Source organism: Zymoseptoria tritici, chromosome 9 (assembly GCF_000219625.1).
Source record: "Zymoseptoria tritici IPO323 chromosome 9, whole genome shotgun sequence".
In the NCBI taxonomy this organism is placed as follows: Eukaryota; Fungi; Ascomycota; class Dothideomycetes; order Mycosphaerellales; family Mycosphaerellaceae; genus Zymoseptoria; species Zymoseptoria tritici.
Genome location: NC_018210.1, coordinates 1,531,618 through 1,551,768, shown reverse-complemented (window position 1 = coordinate 1,551,768; position 20,151 = coordinate 1,531,618). Strand labels below are relative to the sequence as shown.

General features: G+C 53.7%; 6 protein-coding genes across 6 annotated transcripts; 3 read left to right on the top strand and 3 right to left on the bottom strand.

Annotated features, from left to right (window-relative positions):
- Positions 1-842: 842 nt before the first annotated feature.
- CDH (cellobiose deshydrogenase/glucose-methanol-choline oxidoreductase) lies at positions 843-2,806 on the bottom strand (the record flags this gene model as incomplete). Its single annotated transcript, XM_003849427.1, has 3 exons — positions 843-2,225; positions 2,286-2,464; positions 2,517-2,806. Coding segments are annotated over 3 exons (1,665 nt in total), but the record flags the coding sequence as incomplete, so codon positions are not given.
- Positions 2,807-3,524: 718 nt separating this feature from the next.
- MYCGRDRAFT_75758 (threonine synthase) lies at positions 3,525-5,336 on the bottom strand (the record flags this gene model as incomplete). The annotated part of the gene is made up of 3 exons (XM_003849426.1): positions 3,525-4,559; positions 4,616-5,206; positions 5,277-5,336. 3 exons carry the CDS (start codon positions 5,331-5,333, stop codon positions 3,525-3,527), a joined length of 1,683 nt encoding a protein of 560 aa, XP_003849474.1.
- A 2,001-nt stretch (positions 5,337-7,337) lies between these two features.
- MYCGRDRAFT_95860 (uncharacterized protein) lies at positions 7,338-8,336 on the top strand (the record flags this gene model as incomplete). Its single annotated transcript, XM_003849591.1, has 1 exon — positions 7,338-8,336. One exon carries the CDS (start codon positions 7,338-7,340, stop codon positions 8,334-8,336), a length of 999 nt encoding a protein of 332 aa, XP_003849639.1.
- Positions 8,337-8,932: 596 nt separating this feature from the next.
- MYCGRDRAFT_95859 (uncharacterized protein) lies at positions 8,933-12,751 on the bottom strand (the record flags this gene model as incomplete). The annotated part of the gene is made up of 1 exon (XM_003849425.1): positions 8,933-12,751. One exon carries the CDS (start codon positions 12,749-12,751, stop codon positions 8,933-8,935), a length of 3,819 nt encoding a protein of 1,272 aa, XP_003849473.1.
- A 1,845-nt stretch (positions 12,752-14,596) lies between these two features.
- Positions 14,597-16,627, top strand: MYCGRDRAFT_95858 (uncharacterized protein; the record flags this gene model as incomplete). Its single annotated transcript, XM_003849592.1, has 4 exons — positions 14,597-14,666; positions 14,723-15,330; positions 15,392-15,602; positions 15,660-16,627. 4 exons carry the CDS (start codon positions 14,597-14,599, stop codon positions 16,625-16,627), a joined length of 1,857 nt encoding a protein of 618 aa, XP_003849640.1.
- A 1,021-nt stretch (positions 16,628-17,648) lies between these two features.
- On the top strand, positions 17,649-18,274 carry MYCGRDRAFT_95857 (uncharacterized protein; the record flags this gene model as incomplete). Its single annotated transcript, XM_003849593.1, has 3 exons — positions 17,649-17,795; positions 18,047-18,124; positions 18,197-18,274. The coding sequence occupies 3 exons, from the start codon at positions 17,649-17,651 to the stop codon at positions 18,272-18,274; spliced, it is 303 nt and encodes a 100-aa protein (XP_003849641.1).
- Positions 18,275-20,151: the final 1,877 nt, after the last annotated feature.

Below are 20,151 nucleotides of genomic sequence, written 5' to 3'. Positions count from 1 at the left end.
GATCCTTGATCTCATCGATACTCTCAATTCCAGTCATCGTCCTGACCGCTCGCAATATACCATCACCAAGCTCGGGATCCTCCAAATACCGCGAAATCTGGACCGATATACTCCGCCATTCCACCGCCCGATTGCCTTCCACGATCTCTCGCAGACTATTCAGCTGAGCGACCAGTCGATCCGCATCCTCGAACCGGCTCAGTCGCACCGTGATCTCCCACACCCTCGCATTCCTCAAGACACCCATCTCGCCCACCGCTCCGAGCTCGACGCCTTCCCAAGGTGATCTATAGCGTCCGTCCACGTGTAGGCGCAGTTCTACAGCGTGATGGAAGACGGGCAGAGCTTCGTCGTAGATTGCCTTGGAGGTACGTAGCAAGCCGAGAGCACAGGCACCGCACTTGGTGGATTGTCCGAGGTTGTGAGACTTGTGAGAAGCAGGTTTGTAGATTCTGCCGTCGACGAGGGTGAGGAAGATTCCGTCTTTCCAGAGGCAGTAGGCGTGTTCTTCGGAGCAGGTGAACGCATTGATATAGACCAGTTCGCGGAGTTCGGCGGGGAGTTTCCAGAGCATGTTTTGCTGAGCAGAGGGTGTTGGTAAATCCATTGTGTCCTGAGTGCTGATTTGTGGTCAAAGTGTTCGATAGAGAAGAGAGACACAGCTCAAACCAGATGATAGACGATGCAAGTCAGCTCTGACGTGGGGCCGAATTGGCGGAGCTCTGGATACACCACGAAAGAGACAAGACGTAAGTGCAAGGACAGCGTTCGTTATCCTCGTAAGTAGTAATATGCTACAGCCATGTACTTCCCACATCCGTCCTCTAACACTTGTTCATATCCAGCGCAAGGATCAACTCACTCGCCCTCTCCGCCGCAATCATAATTCCCGCCACCGGGTTCGTTGTGAGTGGCGGAATAATACTGGCATCTACAACAAAAATGTTGTCTGAGCCAATGATTTTCGTGTTCAAATCCACGCAGCTTCCCAGTCGACAGCTCGAACTCGAATGGCTGACATCTTTACCAGTATACGGCGTACTGCTTGTGATGTACTGCTGAATTTGCTCGACACTTGCGTCCTGAGCAATGTTGCGAGGCGTCAAACCCGAGTTGGAAGTCTTGAAAGCCGCAAAGATCTTGTGAATAAATGTGGCGATGGCGAGGCTGTCCATGTTGCCCTCGTCGGTGTAGTGGAAATACTTCTCGCGACCAGGGCGGCCGGTCTTGGTGTCGATGACGACTCGGCCGCTGGAGCGGAGACCGGCGGTGCCATATACATTCAGTGTAATGGTGTTGTCGTCAGTGTACTCTCCGTAGCCTGCAGCGCCGATGGTGCCTTGCACGCTTGTAATGGTGTCGTTGATATTGATCACGTCCCAGAAGGCACTGGTCTGACCAGCAAAGGAGTATGGGCCGGAGCGAGCGGACAAGTAGAGGTCCTTGTCTGATTGCTCTGGAGAGGTGTAGTTATAAGTGTAGGATTTGATGTTCGATCCGGAGAGTTCGATGAAGGTGTTCGGGTTGTCGAAGAGCTTGTCGCCGACGGCAGTGTTGTTGATCCAGGAAGACGAAGCAAGCTTCAGCAGACCTGCTTCGGACAGCTTGGAGAGCTCGTCTGGGTTGCCGATTCCACTCTTCATAAGAATTCCAGGGCTGAACAGAGCGCCTCCACTGACGATGACCCGTCCACCACTCGCAAGGCCAATTGTCGACTCCTGTCCGTTGCTTTGGACAGTGACACCAGTAGCCTGCTTCCCGTTTCGATCAACGGCCTTGACCTGTACTCCAGTCCGGAGCTCAAAGTTCGAACGCTTTAGCGCAGATTGGAGATAAGTTGTCACTGGTCCAGACCGCTGACCGCCCTCATAATTGAAGGTAGCATGACCAAAGACGCCAGTCTTCCTGTCGGGCACATCGTTCAGAGCAACTTCCGCGTACCCCGCTCCCTTGACCAGCCACTCCTTCGCGGCGTCATAGCCTGACTGGAGGTAGTACTTTCCGTCCGCAGAAGGGTTGTCTGTGAATGGCTGCCTGGCACGGACTTTGGAGACCGCGTTGGCGACATCTTTTGAGCTCCATTGCTTTGGGAAGTATGTGTCGAAATCTGATGCTGGAGGTAGATGGAAGAGCCCTGCGTTGATGGCAGTGCTGCCTCCGACTGTGCAGCCGCCGTAGCCACTCAAAACCTGCTCAGTGCAGAGAAGCTCGCTGTCTCTGGTGGCCTAGCATTTACTATCAGCAACGAACTCAAAGACGGTCATGGGTCCGGAGTCTCTACTCACGTAGATCGAATTGTACAGGCCGGGAACATCGACCCGGCTGAGGTTGGTGTTCGCAAGCCAGTCAGGCCTCTCGCGGCCTCCGGTGATATAATATGATGGGCCACCTTGTTCGAGAAGAAGTGTCTTCTTTCCTGCTTCGCTCATGCGATCTGCTACGACGATGCCTGCGGGTCCGGCGCCTTCTCAAAGTCAGTACGTCGAGTTATAATGAAAGGAACGGGAGACACTCACCAATGATGATAACATCCCACTGTCCCTGCTGAGTCGTGCTTGCTGGGAGAGCAAGCCCACCAGCAACAGCTAACGACAACGATACTGCTTGGCTGACCCTCATGTCTGCTGTTGGTCTTGAGGCACTGTCGCCGTCTGGCTAGAATAATGCAACGCTGCCAACGCTCGATGCGGTGTAGTGATAATCAGGGAGAATGGAAAGAAGGCAAATATGCAGTTTGCTGTAAGGCTGACCAGTAAGCAGAGCTGAAGTAGTCGTGTGTGACGATAGTCGACCAGATTCAGGATTTGCTTGTAGATGTATACAGCAAACAAACCACTTGGTCATAGCTATAGCGGGAAAGCTGTTTGCACCAGGATAACCTGGCCCAGGAATAGATCTCACCATGACATACGATCGGTGCTCGGATGAAGGCCGGCCAGGGCAATACGAGTGCAAGCGATTCAGGCTTCGTATTTGCGGGTAAGAAAAGGTATGGCGAGCAAGGTTTATGGCAGTCGCCGACGAGTGTCCAGAACCTTACTGTTCAGCCTCGTCAAGGTAGAACTATCCCGGCAGTTTTGGCCGAAGCTTTCCAAGTTGTAAAGGCTGGTTTCGCCTTGTGGGCTTTCGGAGAGTGCGACGGTCACAACTTCTGGGTCTTTATTTCCAGAAGGACATTCTGGAGGAGACGTTGTCACACTTGTTGCTTGACGAAATCAAATCATAGAAAGCCATCCCATGTCGAAGGTGACGTGTGCCGACGGCATTTGAGCCATCCCTGCCGATAGTGAGCAGCGTCATGGTGCTTGTAGATCGGATCTATATTTAGAATCCGCATCATCGTGTGAGCTAGCAAAGGACTCCACGAGATCTGCTCATAGACAACATACCATATGCTAGCGAAGCACAGTGGTAATGTGCAAAGATCTGAATCGATCTCCAGACCGACTTTTACCCCAATGGTAGTACCATTTCCGTATCGAACCCGTATCAACGCCCCAGATATTCTTATGTTTCATGCTCAATCACAACGTCGAGCGCTCGCCCTTCAACTCCTCCTCCACTTGTTTGACCACAATATCCCGGACAGCCTCCCAGCTGGCCTTGCTCTCCGTGATGCGCTTCTCCAGGTCCATAAGACCCTGGAATTGTTCCGGCAGAACAGTTTCGAAGGAGAACCCCTCCTCTTCCTTCAGTGCCAGCTCGACAGCATTAGAGAACTTCGCGGGATGTGCTGTAGCCAAGGCGATATGGTGGATGTCTTTCCGCGACTTGGTGGTCTCGATGGAGCGGAGAGACGCAGCAATACCGATGGCCGAGTGTGGATCCAGGATGTAGTGGCCATCGTGGACCATTCCAGTGGTAGCCGGCTTTGTGGTTCCATTTGTCGCAGCAGGCACCCCCTTCTGCCTGTAGACGTCCTTGATCGTGTCGATGGTCTCCGAATCGCTAACACGTTCGCTCTCGAAGTCCTCCTTTGCAGCCTCCAGTATGGCCTTTTCCACTCCAAATCCACCTTCTTTCTTCAATTGTTCCAACCAGCCCTTGACCTTTTCTCCCGCCTCCATCCGTCGCCTGTTGACCTCCTCGGTATCACTTGTGCGGAAAGCCAGATACCACAGCAACCTCTCAAAGTTTGAGCTGACCAGAATATCCATTGCCGGAGCATATGTCATCTTCACGCCGCTTGGATCTGCGAGAGCACCATCCGCCTTGAACCCACCCTCTGCCTCCTCACCGTGTTTGGCCTGCTTTTCATAACGGCCGGACTTCCAGAAACGGTCCAGAATGTCGTTCTCGTTGGTAGCAATGACCAGCTTGTCTGCTGGCAGGCCCATGCGTGTCGCAAAGTATCCTGCGAGAATGTCGCCAAAGTTGCCGGTCGGGACCACGAAACGTGCAATGGGCTTCTCGGTATTGGTCTGTCGGGCGAGGGAGAAGTAGGAATGGATGTAGTACGTGATCTGGGCCAGAATGCGAGCCCAATTGATGCTGTTGACAGCTCCGAGACGGAGTGTCTTGTTGATCTCGGGTTCGGCGAAGAGTGTCTTGAGGATGTCCTGGAGAGAGATGAATCAGCATATTCCACCGCAATGGCGTACAGAAGTATGCCTACCTGACAATCGTCAAATGTGCCCTCCACGGCAATGTTGTGAACGTTCGCATCCGTGACTGTGGTCATCTGAGCCTCCTGAATTGGGCTCACTTTACCCTTTGGGTACATGATGAAGACCGACACATCCTTCTTGCCTCGCAAGCCGTAAATGGCCGCAGAGCCAGTATCTCCACTTGTAGCACCAATGACTGTAAGATGGTCTCTGCTCTTGCCCTCCTTCTCCTTGTTCCGTCGTACGAGGAAGTACTCGAACAGATTGCCCACGAATTGCAGCGCAACATCCTTGAATGCGAACGTCGGGCCGTGAAACAGCTCCAACAAGTGCAGGTTCTTCTCTTTGTCCAATGTCACCAGTGGGACGATATTATCAGCGCGGAATGTCGCATAGCTGCGGTGAATGATGTCTTTCAGGTCGTCGGCGGGAATCTCCTCGGGGGAGATGTACAGGGAGAAGATCTCGTAGGCCAGTTCTTGGAAGGAGTAGTCGCGCCATTTGGTGAGGAAGTCGGATGGGAGAGAAGGGATGTCTTCGGGGATGAAAAGGCCGCCATCGTGCGCGAGGCCTTTCAAGACGACCTCTTCGAAGGAAAGCTACTATGCTTCTCAGCGTGAGCTCCAATGCTTGCGATCAATACTTTGTTTGAGGATGCTTGCTTCGTACATCGTATGAGCCGCCTCGCGTGCTCAAGTAGCGCTGAGAGGCTTTGGGGGAGACCATTGCGCGAGGTTTGACGGGTATGGAAGGAGTCAATGCCACGCTGTCGTTGTCCCCAGGAAAAAGTTGGGCCCCTCGTTTGGCCGGAGCGAGATCGGCGGTCAGCGGGATGCGAATATCCGACTTCACGTCTTCTCTCGCATACGACGTGCTAGACTAAGACCTCTCTTTTACTATGCATGGACAGGAGATCAACAATCAACCTTGCGATATAGCGCACTCCTGGACTCTTTGTGCTCCGATTGGGGTAGCTTTCGAGCACGGCTGAACTGCGTACCCCAGAGGATGCCAGCTCACGCTCAAAGACATATGTCCACGGGATCATTCTACTGGAAATATCTGATCACTGCAAAGGACTGCATGGATTCATACCTACGATACGATTGAAGCTCGCATCGGATTTGAGTTGCTCGTTGGCCTGGTCAGAGAGCGAGCCTTCCCGCTGGTCAGTAGAAGTACCATGGAAAGCAAGCTTGGCGCCTCCATCTTTCCTTCAAAAGCTCCGCAACTTCTCTCTCGGTCCCTCTTTCTTCGCCACCCTCTTGCAAGAGCTGAGTGAGAGAATTTGCTGATCCCCGATGGAAATCCCATCTTGCCTCTTGTCGTAACAAGGGAGGCAGGCTCTTGATGAAGAAAGATCGGCGTGAGCGTGAGTGCCGGGCAACTGGTGCTTTCGTTCAGCTGCAAAATACAACCTCTGAGGCCACGAAACAGAAACTGAAAAGTCAATGAAACAGTCGGGTGTCACGCAGGCAACACGTCCACGCTTGTATTCAAGATGATATATGTACAACTGATCATTCGGCACAGCCCTGACTTGTCCGTCAAACTGCTCCAGCGTCCAAGGCGGTGTCTTCAAAACCTGTATGAAAGCCACCTGTGTCAGCGCTCTTGGAAGAGCTGAGTGAGAGGTGGTGCACCACTCCCGATGTTGGTCTTCGTCTTCGGCCCCCGATCCCAAATGAGCCCCCAGTTCCTTCATTGTGCCTCCGGTCGTAACAAGGTCGGATCGTCGCAGTGCAAGGATTAACTCACCTCGAGGAATATGCGGCTGGCCTGGAATGGTGCGTGTGTCGGGCGAACTGATGCCACGGTCGGCGACATGCGAGGCTGAAGCTGGTCGTCGGACGGTGACGGGAGAACTTCGAGTGAGGATTTGATGGGATCGGAGAGAGGAGGTTTGCCTGGTATATTGGCGTGGCCAAGGTGAGATGTCGCAGGAGGAAAGTTGAAAAGGAGTGATTGCAGAAGTTGAGAAGAAGAGCTGATGGATGATGGTCAAAGGAAGAGGAGCAAGACGGGAGAGCGAGGAGTCTATAAAGATCACGACGAAGAGGCGCAGCGTCCAGTCTCCATGGAGGGCAACAAGTTGGCCAGGAACTGGTCATTGTAGAAGGCAATTGAAAAGTTAAGAATACTGATCATATCGCAGGAAGACCTGGGAATACCCGCAAGCGCTCGTCATGAAGGGAAGGACTCCACTTCGAGGGCGGGAAAGATGGCAGTCGTTTTTTGCATAGCCTGGTACTGACACTATTGCAGCAACGACGTCAAGACTATGGTTTTCTTCCTCCGCAGGCTTCAGATCACGCCTTCCTCGTTATTGAGGTCTACAAATTGGCGATACGGCCTCATTGGATCGATCGAGCGGAGATCTCCGCGATGCGGCCGCGACAAAGGACTCATCGGCAAGCCGCAAGTCAATCGATGAGTACGATGGACGGCGAGGCAAACAATCTTCTTTGTTGTATAACAATGCCATCGTCATTCGTAAGTCACAATCGCTTTATTCACAACTGCACAGAGCACGATGCCATTGCTCATTCTCCTTTTTGCATATATCCACATCTAACCTGCTACACGTCCTTTTCTCCTCTCAGCTACTTCTCGCCCTCTTGCATCACATCGAACAGTTTTCTGGAAAAACTGATCAGTATCTGCAACCCTTCCAAACCAACTCGCAGAGGATCATACGAGTAGCTCAAACATCTCCCCAACACCGCAAACATGGCCTCGTTTCCCAACTTCAGTCGCCGTGAGCCCAGAGCTCCTCGGCTTGACACAGCTACCATCGAGACCTCCGACTCTCCTTCAGAATCGACCGCTCCTACTTCGACACTCTGCATCGGATCAGTCTGGGACGCGAACCCCTGGCAATACACATCCCCAACCAGCCCAACTGCTCAACCCGACTTTGTCGTTATCGGCGAGCCTCTTGACAGCCTCCTCGCCCGCCGCCGAGCCTGGAACCGTGAGACCGACTATGGCCGCAAGTGCGACCCGAACGGCTGGCAGGGCTCCCACCGCAACCAATGGCTCTGGGAACGACAGCGCCGAATCAACTTGCATGAGAAAGAAGACAAGCACTGGCCCGATGTCACACTCACCACCCCAAATTGGAAGAAAGCTGCTGCTTTTCCTCTGCCGCCACCCATCAGCCCGCTCACGAACACGGAACCCTTGGAGTGCGTCGGCGAGATTGAAGAGGTGGTCTGGGGAACGTGGCATTACCACACCTCCGACTCCGACTCCGAATTCTCCTGCTCCGACGACTCGCTCGCAATCTTCCTCGGCGAACCGTATCAAGCTCGCGATGGTCAAGGATCCGTGGCCTTCTCGTCTGGTAAGGAGGATGAAGAGGACATCCTCGGAATCTTCGCGAACTTGAACTACGGAGCTGTGGAGGCCGCTAAGATGGAGGACGGTCCTCCAACTGCACTTATGGTTCCCTTCACTCCCGCGCTGACTCCTGCTGACTTGCGCTTCCCTATGATTTGGCCCTCGCAACTCCTGCTCGATGCTGCTGATGCGTGTCACATCAATCGTGGCTTCGAGGACGAGCCTGCTACTCATGCGACAGTGCACACGGCTGCGGCGGTCTCGGTATCCAGCGTAGCTGTCATGCCCGCTGTTCTTGGAGTGGCTGTTCCGGTTCGCCTGACCAGCTGGACGGCTGCGCGGCAAGTCAACATTGCCGGCCGTCAGTCGAGTGCTGCTGGTAAGTAGACAAGTATCCACGATCTGACCAATGACCGTTGAGATTGGCAGTCGAACATCGTAAGAGTCGAAGTTCGATTCATCGCCGGTAGGTCTCAAGAGTAAGTGGTATATCATCAAAAAGTTCCATGAGTTTCACAAAGTCTACGAACAGAGAGATTTTAGTAGCCTTATTATAGCATGAACCCCAATTCCTACCATCCAATGACTTCCATTTCCAGACTCAGAACAAAATTTGTGCTAGATTCTATGCCTGTAGAACAACGGACATCTGTCGAACAGACAGATTCAGGTCCCAAGAACTACAAACAACACCTGTATAAGCCTACAAGAGGACGTGCACATCTCAAAAGCGATAAACATACATACACCTAAGTTATATCTATCAATCCACGAGTCGAAGTAGCCCTCGAACAAGAGCCCCTGGAACGCCATTTCCACCCATCCCTTTCCAGTCTGAACACCACACAAAAGCCATCCAGCGCCATGCTAATAGACTCGCAAGACAAGCAGACCATCCAGCTCGCGCTACAATATCTTCTCATCACGCCGCAGAACCATTCGAGTCGCAATCCCAAACCCAAGAACTCCCTTCTCGATCCCACTCAAATACTGACCTCCCCAGCATCCTCCTCAGCAAATCCCTCCATCCACCCCTTCCCTCCTGCCCCGGCTCCGACACCCCTCATTCCCTCGACCGCCATCCCCTCCCCCTCACCTCGCTCCACGTGGCGATCCACTTGCAACTCCACCAGAATCTTCTGAAAATATAATCTCAAACTCCTCAAACCCCTCAGATATCCACGATCAATCTGCTCGAAGTGTCTCGGCGGACAAGGCTTCCCCCTCACAACATCTGCGTCCTCGGCCGTCACGCAGTTGGCAAAGTCCACGATTTTGAGCTTGATGTCGGGGTACTGTGCGGGTTTGCCGTCCTCCCGCGGAGAGCAAGGACGGAGACGACCCGCTTCGTCGGCATCACCGCGATCGTAGATCATGAGCAAGCTGCTGGCATAGAGGCGATAGCGTGGCAATTGGCGGATAATGCGTTCAAGAGCGGTGATTTTCTCGAGGATGGTGGGCACGTGTTTAATGGCCTGAGCGTGGCCGATGCCGTCGAAGAAGAAGCGCTTCAGGGCCTCGCGGAATTCCATGCCCGCTTTGAGGTCGCGGCCGAAGTATTTGTCTTCGAAGGAGTATTTTTGGGACTTCACATTGTAGACTTGCATGCCGCAGACACGCACGCCGAGTTCGCGGGAAGTGGTGGTTTTGCATTTCATGCGTTGCGAGGCTTGCTTCTTTTCGTTGGCTTCGACGCCGTATTGACGGGTGCCCATTTTGAGATCGAGGACGCAGGGTTTTTGCATGCCCGCGGTCAGATCTTCAAGGAGGAGGAAGTGTTCGACGCGTTCGTCATGTTGGACGAGGGACGTTTCGGGGTTGCGAGGACCTGGTGCGCCTAGGTCGATAGCGGGTCCTAGGCGTGGTGCGGAGTATTTGTCTGCTGGTGCTCCAGGGCTAGCAGGTCCCAAATCATTGCTGACAGAGCTGGTCGACTCTTCGACCGGTCCAACTTTTGAATCTTGCTTCGTCAAAGACTCCTTCCTTCTCACGTCGTCCATAGCGAAGACATCCTCCTCAGCGTCAGCAGCAGAATAGTGTTCATCCTCGTGAAATTCCAAGTCTCCACGAGAGCCGTCAATGTCAGTCGGCTTTCGGGTGAGACCACCACCCGAGTGACGGCGTCGATGCTGACGAGAGCTGCCGCCAGTTGGGACTGGATCTTCGGACATATCGGCGCTCCTACTAAGGGCTGCCCTGCTATCTTGTAGAAGTTGCTCCACATTTGACGTGGCACGTTCGAGACCGTTCTCATTATCTCTGCGAGATAAGCGCCGTGGTATCGCGAGCATAGGCTGATCGCTTTTAGTGAGAGCTTCGTATCGCCTAGTCGAAGGAATATCCACTGATTTCTGGCGAGTTCCGCTGATCTCCTCCTGAACCGGCTTGCTGTATTTATGGAGCGCGCGTCCATGGTACGCTCGATCTCGCCGATCATGTTTGTGTATGACCGGAGGCGTAAAGACCTCACGCAATACATGGTCTCGAAGCTTGTCGTTTCGCGTAGTGAAGCCCCAGCTAGAGGCCGGCTTAAGCGACGGACGACGTGAATCGGCGGGAGAGTCATCATGGTCTTCTGAACCACCCGGAATGACTGGCGAGGATTGAGCCCTGGGCAAGTCTGGTGTCTTTGATCTATGCCTGAGGTGGAAGAGCTCGTCCGGAATGAGATGCCGGTTGTTCTCGAAGATCACCTGTGGTATAGAGGAAGACGTTTGCTGGAGCGAATGGCTAATAAGGCGAGGAGCGCTGGTCGCAGAATTGCCATTCCCGGACTTGCTTTGCTGCCCGTCGGCCTCAGATTTGGAGTCCACTTCTTGAGATTGCGATTCCTCGGAACTGTTTTGCTTACGCCGCTTGGTCTCTTTCCGGTATGTGACGTTCAAGACACCGATATATCGAGGCATGAATCCAAGGAGATCTGGATGATTCTTCTCGACAGTCTCGTAGAACATGTTCTCTTTGCTGTTGAGCTGTTTGCACACGGCTCTTCGAGAGAAGGAGAACATGGTTGTATGCCCGCCGACTTGATGCTTGTATGGCTTCAATTCCACCGCATTCATCGGGGTCGGAGAGTGCTGGCGTCTTCGCTGTGGAGGGCTCCTTTGGTCTATCGCTTTTACCAGCGGAGTGGCTGTGGGAGTCGTCTCGACATCATCCTCCTCATCCTCCCCAGAAGCCGTCGAATCATATCCGTACGCGTCGGACTCATAATCAGAGTCGGACTTGTAATCTGCCGGTAGCGCTGGCTGCGGCAAAGGTTCGAAGTCGGTGGTAGAAGGTGCACGCGAGATGCCCTGCAAGTAATCTCGGCCGTCCTCGGAGTTGAGGGAGACCTGAACGTTGCCAGTAGAGTCCTTATCAGACACTGTCTTCAACTCGGCCTTGGCCTTTGGCTCTCGCTTCGTGAGCTGGTCTTCTGTAGGTGAATCGCCAAGGGTAACACCTTGATGCGGGAAGTAAGTTGCGGAAGAGATGTGCTCGCGATCAGACTCCTCGTCTTCAGACTTGGAACCATTCTGAATGAGTGCATTTACGCGATGCTCAAGACCTTTGGAGGGAACATGCTTAGGGTTCGGTGTCTTACGCGACGCCGGCCCAGGCACCAAATGCTGATTGTTACGAATTTCTTCGAGTAATCCAATTGGCAAGGTATGGGACATGCGCTCCTCCGAAACTGTGACGCTGTTTCCATCCTCTTCCGATTCCACATCTTCTGAAATGGTGGGCTCACGGGCTTGCCATGCCTGGTTTGATGTCACTCCGTCCTTATCAGTCCGTCCATCCTTTATCTTCCCAGCCTTTTTCTGCTCGTTATCTCTCCTCTCTTCCGCGTCGTTCTCCCGAAACAAGCCCAGGTAGTGACTGGCCTTGCGACTGCGCACATTGGCCATGAGCGGTTCTGGCTGGGGTAATTGTGCGTCGATGTGCTTTTCGGTTTTGTTCTGGGTACGCTGAGACTCGGCAATGGTCATTCCATTCACCTTTGCCTGTCCTGTGCGCCACGAGCGGTATGATTGACGTTCGGCGCTTTGCGACAGGTCTTGCGCGTAGTCATGGCTTTGCACGCCAGGTATGGGTGTGATCGGCAATGACTCTTTCCTCGTTTGCGGCGTCGTCGGTAGCTGAGCGCCGTTGTGTTGGATGTTGTGTAAGATTTTCGCCGTCAATGAGCTGAAATCGTGGAAATCGTACAGTGACCGACGGTTGTATTGAGCGGCGGGGCTGTTCTTCTCTGAACGAGACTGCGGCGGTGTGTCGTGGAAGATGCTCGGATCTCGGAACAGCGGCGCTGAAGACGTCGGGCTATCATGGAGGTATTCGTGGAGGGCAGGCGAGAAGTCGACCGAGTTGCAGCGCGTCGGCAGCGGCTTTGTTGTGGTCGTGGCCATCGTGGCTGCTGTACCATTGCGGATACTGGAGTCGCTCTTTCCGCGGTCGTCCGCACTGCCCTCCTGGCGGCTGACGGATCGTGCAATGGTGGGCGACAATGTCACAGGACTGTTGCTGTCGGCGTGGTAATGAGTAGCAAAGATGTCTTCTCTTTCGGTGACAACATCGCGGACTGGGACACCTAAAGTGCGACTGCGGTGGGTGGCCTTGGGTCGAGAAGTTATGACAGCGTCAATCGAGCCATTGTGATCACCAAGAAAATGAGCAGAGCCGGAAAGCTTGGAGAGTCGTGTCAAGTCTGGAGGAGAGTCTCCTCCTGGGCACGTTTCAGGCGGACGCATCTGCTTGGATCTCGCATGTTTGCGAGGGTTTAGGTCCCAAGGATCTTGCGCTCGCAGGACTGGTGCCATATGTGGCTGACCATTACTGATGCCGATGCTATCCCCGCGCACGGTTCGCCTCCCAATTGGTGCCGACAATGGCAAGGCGTGGGCATGCGTCGGTCGACTCGTCGATAGTCGTCGATAAGGCTTAGCGAGCGGCGGTCGGAGCGTGGGCCGGTGGGAACTGGGACGAGGACACGGTCAGGTGAGTGCAAAACGGAGGGCGGTGCCGACAGGGCAGTCGCAATGGCAATCGGGGCACGTTGGAGGGCGGCGACGTGTGAATGGTGAAGTTGGGGAAAGAGCCAGCCAGCGGACAACGTTCCAAAACCGAGAAGCTCGAGTGGAGATTCGGATTGCTAGCGTCGCATGACGTTCTGGACTTTTCGGTGAACTGAATCTCCCAAGTCTCCCACAACTCCCATTGACTCTTGAAATTGCACACTTGTACCTGACACCGTCTTCACAGCCTATGGCGCGTGGGGGTGGGCAAATTATTGGCGACGCTGAACTTATTCGACCCCACCGCCGCTGTGGAAGTCCTCCCCGCCCGTCTTCCTGACACTCAGCCTCACCCCTGGTGATCTCTGCACTGATCCTGGAGCAAACGTCGATTCGGTACACGAGCCGAACGTCGGCAATCATCGCAGCCAAGATACGCTATCGGATGTACGTTGCTGTGGAGGTACTGCGATGCAATGCACCGCAAAACAAGGTGGTGGACCTGTTGATCATCGGATTGCGTGGCACTGCAACCTTCGTATACTTCCGCTGCCTCATCTCACTCCACGACTTCTACTCATTCCGGTACTCACGGATGACATCAGAGATCCTCGATTGCTGTCAAAAATCTCAGCATTCGCAACCCGCATGACTCCGGATTATCCATCCCAGATGCTTGCAAGGAACGGCGAAATGTCGTGCAGCCTGCTACCCGAACCATTCATCCGAGAACGTGACCGAACGCTGACCTCCCATTGCTCTGCTGTCATCCCCTGACTTTTCTCACATCGCATTTGCGACGTGTCGCAAATTCACTACTTCTGACCACATCAGACTCTGCGGCGATGGGCACCCTCGGGCATCATCTCGCATACGGAGCATCGGCACAGGCGCCATTTCAAACCCGTGGGCCACGGAAAAGGCGGACTACAAAGGCTATTGCTCGGCTCTCCTGGAGAGTGGTTCACGGTCCGAACTCCCCGCTGGCTCGAGAATCGACGACATGGCATGGCAAGCTGTCATCCTGACAATAAATTGGCCAAACAGAATGCTCCCATGAAAGGAGCCAAATTTGTTTGCGCGAAATCCGACCCGCGCCGGCGTTGAGCCACCAAGGTTCCCAAACATCACATCGCGACACTCGGATCGCATCTGACGACATTCGAGAACGCGCCGGTTCACCTCCCACGGCGCATAGCAATCGCTTCATCCGCGACACCAAGTGCACGATCAACGTGTCGCATGCATACATCTCAGTGGTGTTGACCGAGATGGTTTGGGACGTCAGCGTTGCTAAGGTGAGTCTCACTGCGGTTCATTTGATATGGACTGCTTTCGCCATGATGGTCAAGGTAAGCAGTCTTCTGTCCAGCTCACAATTGCCATTCTCTTGACACACCACGAAAACGTCCGAGTCCGCACATCGGGCCTACGGTGAGTTGTATGCAGCGGCTCCTTTAATAGTTTCTTTGTCAAAACAAAGATCCGAATAAACCCCTTCATTGGCCCACCTTCGAGAATGTGCACAATGAATCTTCGACATACGTCTTATTGTGTCCGAATGCGGCATGCAGGCAACTCGAAGACTTCGGTGCCGCTCGTGCAACGCAACAGACCATTCGATCTTCATACTCAGTACGCCTAATCTAAATGACGGACTCAGCCGAAGCTGTCATCAAGTTCGAGCTGAAATTCCGGCTACCAGTCGAAGGACCCGGCAGTGAGTTCCCATGGCTTGTAGGACGATAGACTGCCATGAAAGACTGACATGTCTAGACGCGGAAAGACTGAGAGTCCAAGACGAGCTCAGGAACGAGATCAAGAAAGAGATCAGCAAAAGATCAGGCAAGGATCAATTCGAGTACCGCAAATTCGTGACAAACTATTACAAGTGCCAGCAAGAGTTCCTCCAACAACATTCGCTCGTCAGCCGCTCGCCGTACAACACCGGCAAAGCTTCAGACCTGCAACTGGAGGATCTGAGAACATGGACGGCCATGTTTAGAGAATATTTGCTCCTACACACGACGTTTTTGCAGTGCCTCACTAGCCTGGACACTTTTCTCAAATCTCACAATTTCTCACCCATAACACAAAGGGGAGTTTTGCAGGAGCTTAGGCACGAGGAGGCGAAGAACCAGCATATCACAGCTACCAGGAACATTCTCGAAATGGAACTCAGAAGGAGGGAGAGGTGGGACCAGTTCGACAAGAAGCCATACGATGCGAAAGGGAGGACGGAAATGTTGCGCAAGGCGTATATGCAGGACTCGACCGACTTGGACTCCTCTCGAGGAAAATGGCAGTGGAAGAAGACTTTGGGCCACAATATGGGTGACACCACTTTGTGGGTGCAACTCAATGAGCAAAACATCGTTATCGACGTAAGTTGTGCTGGCTGACAAGGAGACCGAACAGATCGTTGACTGAGTGAGGTTGGAATAGAAACTCGTCCGTAAGGATCAGATCATGAACGAGCAGCATTTCACCGGCGGCAGAGACTGGTATGGCGACGCCATGAAGTTCGATGATCGGGTGTCGATGGAGTACTACCTCCAGAAGAAGTGTGCTGATGCTCGCCCACAATCGTTTCCGACAGTGCGAAAATGGGCGCAGATTATGGAGCACCTGATGGTGCGCATTTACATGCAATACTGTGAGTCGTCTCTGGCAATCTTGAATCTTTGTCTCCATCATGGCTAATGTCGACCAGGCCCGCACGCCGATCTGCAGTCTGTCATAAACTCTTACCACTCGCCAAAGAGACGTGCAACATTAGACGAACAACAACCCATTACCGAACCCGCTCTTTGGATGATCTTCGACAGAATGGTCGACGCTTGCCTGATCATGCGGCAGGGAGATCTTGAAACGACTGATCCGAAGTGGTTGCAAATCGTCCACCGCGACATCAAGGCTAACAACGTCTTCCTCGACACCGCCGACCCAAACTCATTCCCAAACTATCCCGTTCCCAAACTCGGCGACTTTGGTCTCGCCTTCGAGACCTCGGCCAGCGATCCGTTCAATCCTCGACTTTACAACAGCGGAGCTGGAACAAAGCCGTACCGCGCCCCCGAGCAGTCATCCTACACGAACGCACACGGCATGGACTTTGTCCATGCATGGCCCCTTCTCGATTACACCAACGTCTTCGCCGTCGGCCGCATGATGTGGCACCTCGCCAGCGGCATCGACCGGCCCACGGCCAACTACGAGCCGGACTTCCTCGACGGCAAGGATTACAATAGCAGAAACCAGTTCATGGTGAAATATTATAGCGAGACGCTTCTCCAATTGATCGAGGGTTGCACGAAGTTCGTCCCCCACGACAGACTGACTCTTGAGGAGTTGAAGAAGAGGTTGAAAGACGATGTCGGGAATCTACAGCCGAAATTGAGGCAGTTCATTCAGATGGCCAGAACTGGGAGGAATGTCGAGGGTTCAGAGACTTACACGTTGGAGTATTTGGAGGATGAGTACAAGATGGGGATGTGCATGGATCCGTCGTGGACGAGTGGAGATGATGGAGCTGCGAGGCAGCTGAATGCGGAATTACAGGGCCGTCCTGCTGGAGCGGCAATATCTGGGCGGGCAGTCGCTGCGATGGTGAATGACGCTCAGATGGCGGATGCTGAGATGGCGGATGCTGGGCTGGAGCCGACTCAGGTGCCGAGCTAGATAGAATGTCAGGGCGGAGAGTGTGTCGAAATGCCACCCGGTTTATCGTGCGTGTCCCGAGCGGTCGACCGTCTGTGGACTCGAGCATCTCTATAAAGGCGGTAAGGTACCGAGCCTCTCGGAGAGATGTCGTTGCTTCAAGAGACGGGTTGGAAGGGCAGGCACGCTAGGTTGACTAAGCCATTCTGTTATCTGCTGCGGACTCGAGCCATCGGAACCCCATCTTCCATAACATCTCGAACGAGACAGCATCTCGGTCGCTCGGCCCCGTTGACAGCCAGCGAAGACATCCATCGATGGCTCATGACTGTTCCGGATTTCCGCGCGGGAGGAATGCATCCCCTTCCCGCTGTCGCTTGTTGAGGGTGGCCTGACCAAGCTCCTCTCGTATTCGCGACGACACAAGAAAGTCACACCGCATCCACGGTCGCTGGCATCGGAAGCGCTCATGCGAGAATGTGGCGCCCTGGCACTTGCGACAGTGTGCTGACACTTCCGATAAGCTATCGTGCTTGTTGTGATGATGAATCATTTCTGGCACGCAAGCCTGGAAGATTGCTGCGGCTTGCCAGGATCCCGGACTCATATGATCGTCAGCCACGAAAGTACGTCAAATACCAAGAAAACCAAGAAACGCTTCGCCTGCAGAATCGCAAGGTAAGGTAGGCTCTCTGCGACAGCCACGCCATCCTACATGCACTGCTGGCAACTGAAGAACTTGGCCACCACTGGGCAGCCTACGAACCAATCGATCTGAAGCAAAGCCGAGCGATGTTTGCTGTGCAACACCGATCGTCAGTCACGCGGTCACCACTGCTGTTCCTTGGCCTACAAGAGGATGATCCAAGCTCAGCATGGCATGAGGCGTCACCTCTTTGTCGTATATTTGGTGGCTTGCGGGACGTCACTCTAATACTACTAAGAGCTCCCTTTTGGTAACCAAGCCCAGTTTTTTTTTTCCAGCCGCTCACCCACATCTGCCCTCATACCACAAGAAAGGAATTGCAGGAACACGGTCAAGATGTCGCACGACCACCATCTCCAGCTTCCAAAGTTCATCTGGCCGATCAGGATTGTACAGCTTGTACTCTCAGTCATTGTCCTCGGTCTCTCAGCCGCCAACGTCGATGTCGCCTCCTTCGACGCACATGCTTTCGCCGTCTTTACGGTGAGCATTTTCCATCACCCACGTTCTGTCTGTACTAACATCCTCTAGTCCCTCTTCAGCATCATCATCCTCACCTACTACCTCGTCGCCGTCCATGCCGTTCCCAGAGCCTATCATTGGATGGCCATCGTGGCGCTCGAACTCCTCGCCGTGGTTTTCTGGCTTGCGACCTGGGCAGCCCTCGCAGGACTCTACGCGGATCTCGTAGGAGGATCACGACGGTCCCGAAACTATTACAACATCGACCGAAGAAGTCCGGAGAAGAGGTCGATCTACAGCGACTACCAGGGAGTGTTTCAGGCGGCGATCGCGTTCAGCGTAATACAGTTGTAAGTGAGATGAGGTTGTGGTGTACTTCCATGTTGCTGACTGGTTCAGCGTCCTCTTCTGCGTCACTGCAGTCTTTATCGGCCTCGCGGGTTGGCGTCGACACTCATCAGGTCGTTCCGCGCGCGGCGCTACGACAACGCCTGCGGTAGATCTCGAGAACAGACCAGAGACTGCCACGGTCACTAATCACCATGCACCAGTAAACCCGAATTACACTGGAACTTAGCCTTGCTCTCCTAAACAACAAAGAGCACGAGGGTCAGCGACGCGCAGACAATACGATAATGTACAGAATCAGACGGGAGTTGACAAAGGCGACGATTTCGGGCCCTACAAGCCTTGTACCCTTGGGAGATGTTCCGCAAGGTCGCGAATGTGCTTGAATGTGCTTGGAGGGCGGACCATCGAGGTGGATGATTGAAGTTGCCCACCGATCGCGGGAGGACATGTTTTGGAGCGCTTGATACCACTGCTTTGACTCAGATTGACTTTACGCAACGAAGCCACGAATACAATTTATGGAATTTGGATGTTTCTTAATCTGATGAAATAAAGTTTGACGCTTTGGCAAGTCGTTTGCGAGTGAATGAAAGCCTGCTAACAAAACTAAGATTCGGCAGCATTCGCAGACGAATCTCGAACACACTCTGACATACTCACACGTACCGCGTGGTACATTGCGCTGGTCCGTATGGTACACTCGCCTTCCCTGGGAACGACATCAATAATGGAACTTGTCTCAGAAGGCACACCGAGCCCGCCGGCACCGATCAGGTCAGCTGCGGAACGCCTGTTCGAAACCACCGAGATCCTCGAGCAGATCCTTCTCAACGTCAACGACATGCGCACCCTCCTCCTCAGCCAACGAGTCTCCAAACTATTCGTTGAGACCATCACAGGCTCTAAGGCTCTCCAAGAAACTCTTTTCTTCCGCATTCGTCCCGCCAACGGGAACCGCAAAGTCTTCGGCTCGCCCTACTTCATCAACAAACTCCTCTGCGCACCTGGAACACGCTCCCGCATCGGCCTGAACTTTGCCCGAATCCACCAGAAACGGCGCGCCGAAGACCGATGGTATCTGGACATCGACATCATTTTCGACACTCTCGCGCGACTGAAGCAACTGGAAGAGACCGATTGGGAAGGAAGCTGGCGGAGGATGCTGATTGTTCAGCCGACGAGTGTGAGTGAGGATGTGTGGCATCTTAGTTATGCTTTTGATGAGACGAGCAGGTGGACGACGGCGGTGGGATGGGGAAACTGGCGTCAAGCTGTGACGATGGACGAGCTGGTGAGGACCTTGTTGGAGAGGGCGGAGAGGAAGGCGGCGAATCCGTGGGAGGTGAAAGCGGGCGGTCCGAAGACGAAGCCTGATAAGTTCATCAGGAGTTTGAAGTGAGTGCGGTTTCGTTGCTTTGAGAGGGCGATGTTGGCATGAGGCAGTGCTCAGCGGCAGGAGTGAGGCAGGTTTGGAGCAGAATGGCGACTAGAGTCGGTAGCGACACATGGCAAGAGACTAAGGTTGAAAACTGGTAGCTGACAAACGGAGCTCAATATTTCCAAATGACATGTGAGAGGTGCCTGAGAAGAAGCTCCAGTGACGACAGTGACGACTTGCCTTTCTAACGTTTCTCTCCTACTCACCAACATCAACCTTCAAACATCAACATGAACAAGAGAAGTGCTCCGACCATGGATGCTGCACCACCAAGCCCGACGATGCAGCCTTCACCAACAAGCACATCCATGACCTCCGCCGCATCCAACGTCTTCGGAACCGCAGAGCTGCTCGAGCTGATTCTGCTCGACGTCGACATGCGAACCCTGCTCCTCAGCCAGAGAGTATCGAGAGACTTCAACAACACCATCACCAGCTCGCCGTCTCTTCAGGAAAAGCTTTTTTTCCGTGTCAAGCGCAACACCGCAGTCAGAGGAGAAGATCCTGGCAAGCCCCAAGTCAACTCCCTCTTTCTCGCGCAAGACATCAAGCAGTCCATCGGTCTCAACTCCACGCACGTGGGCGTGC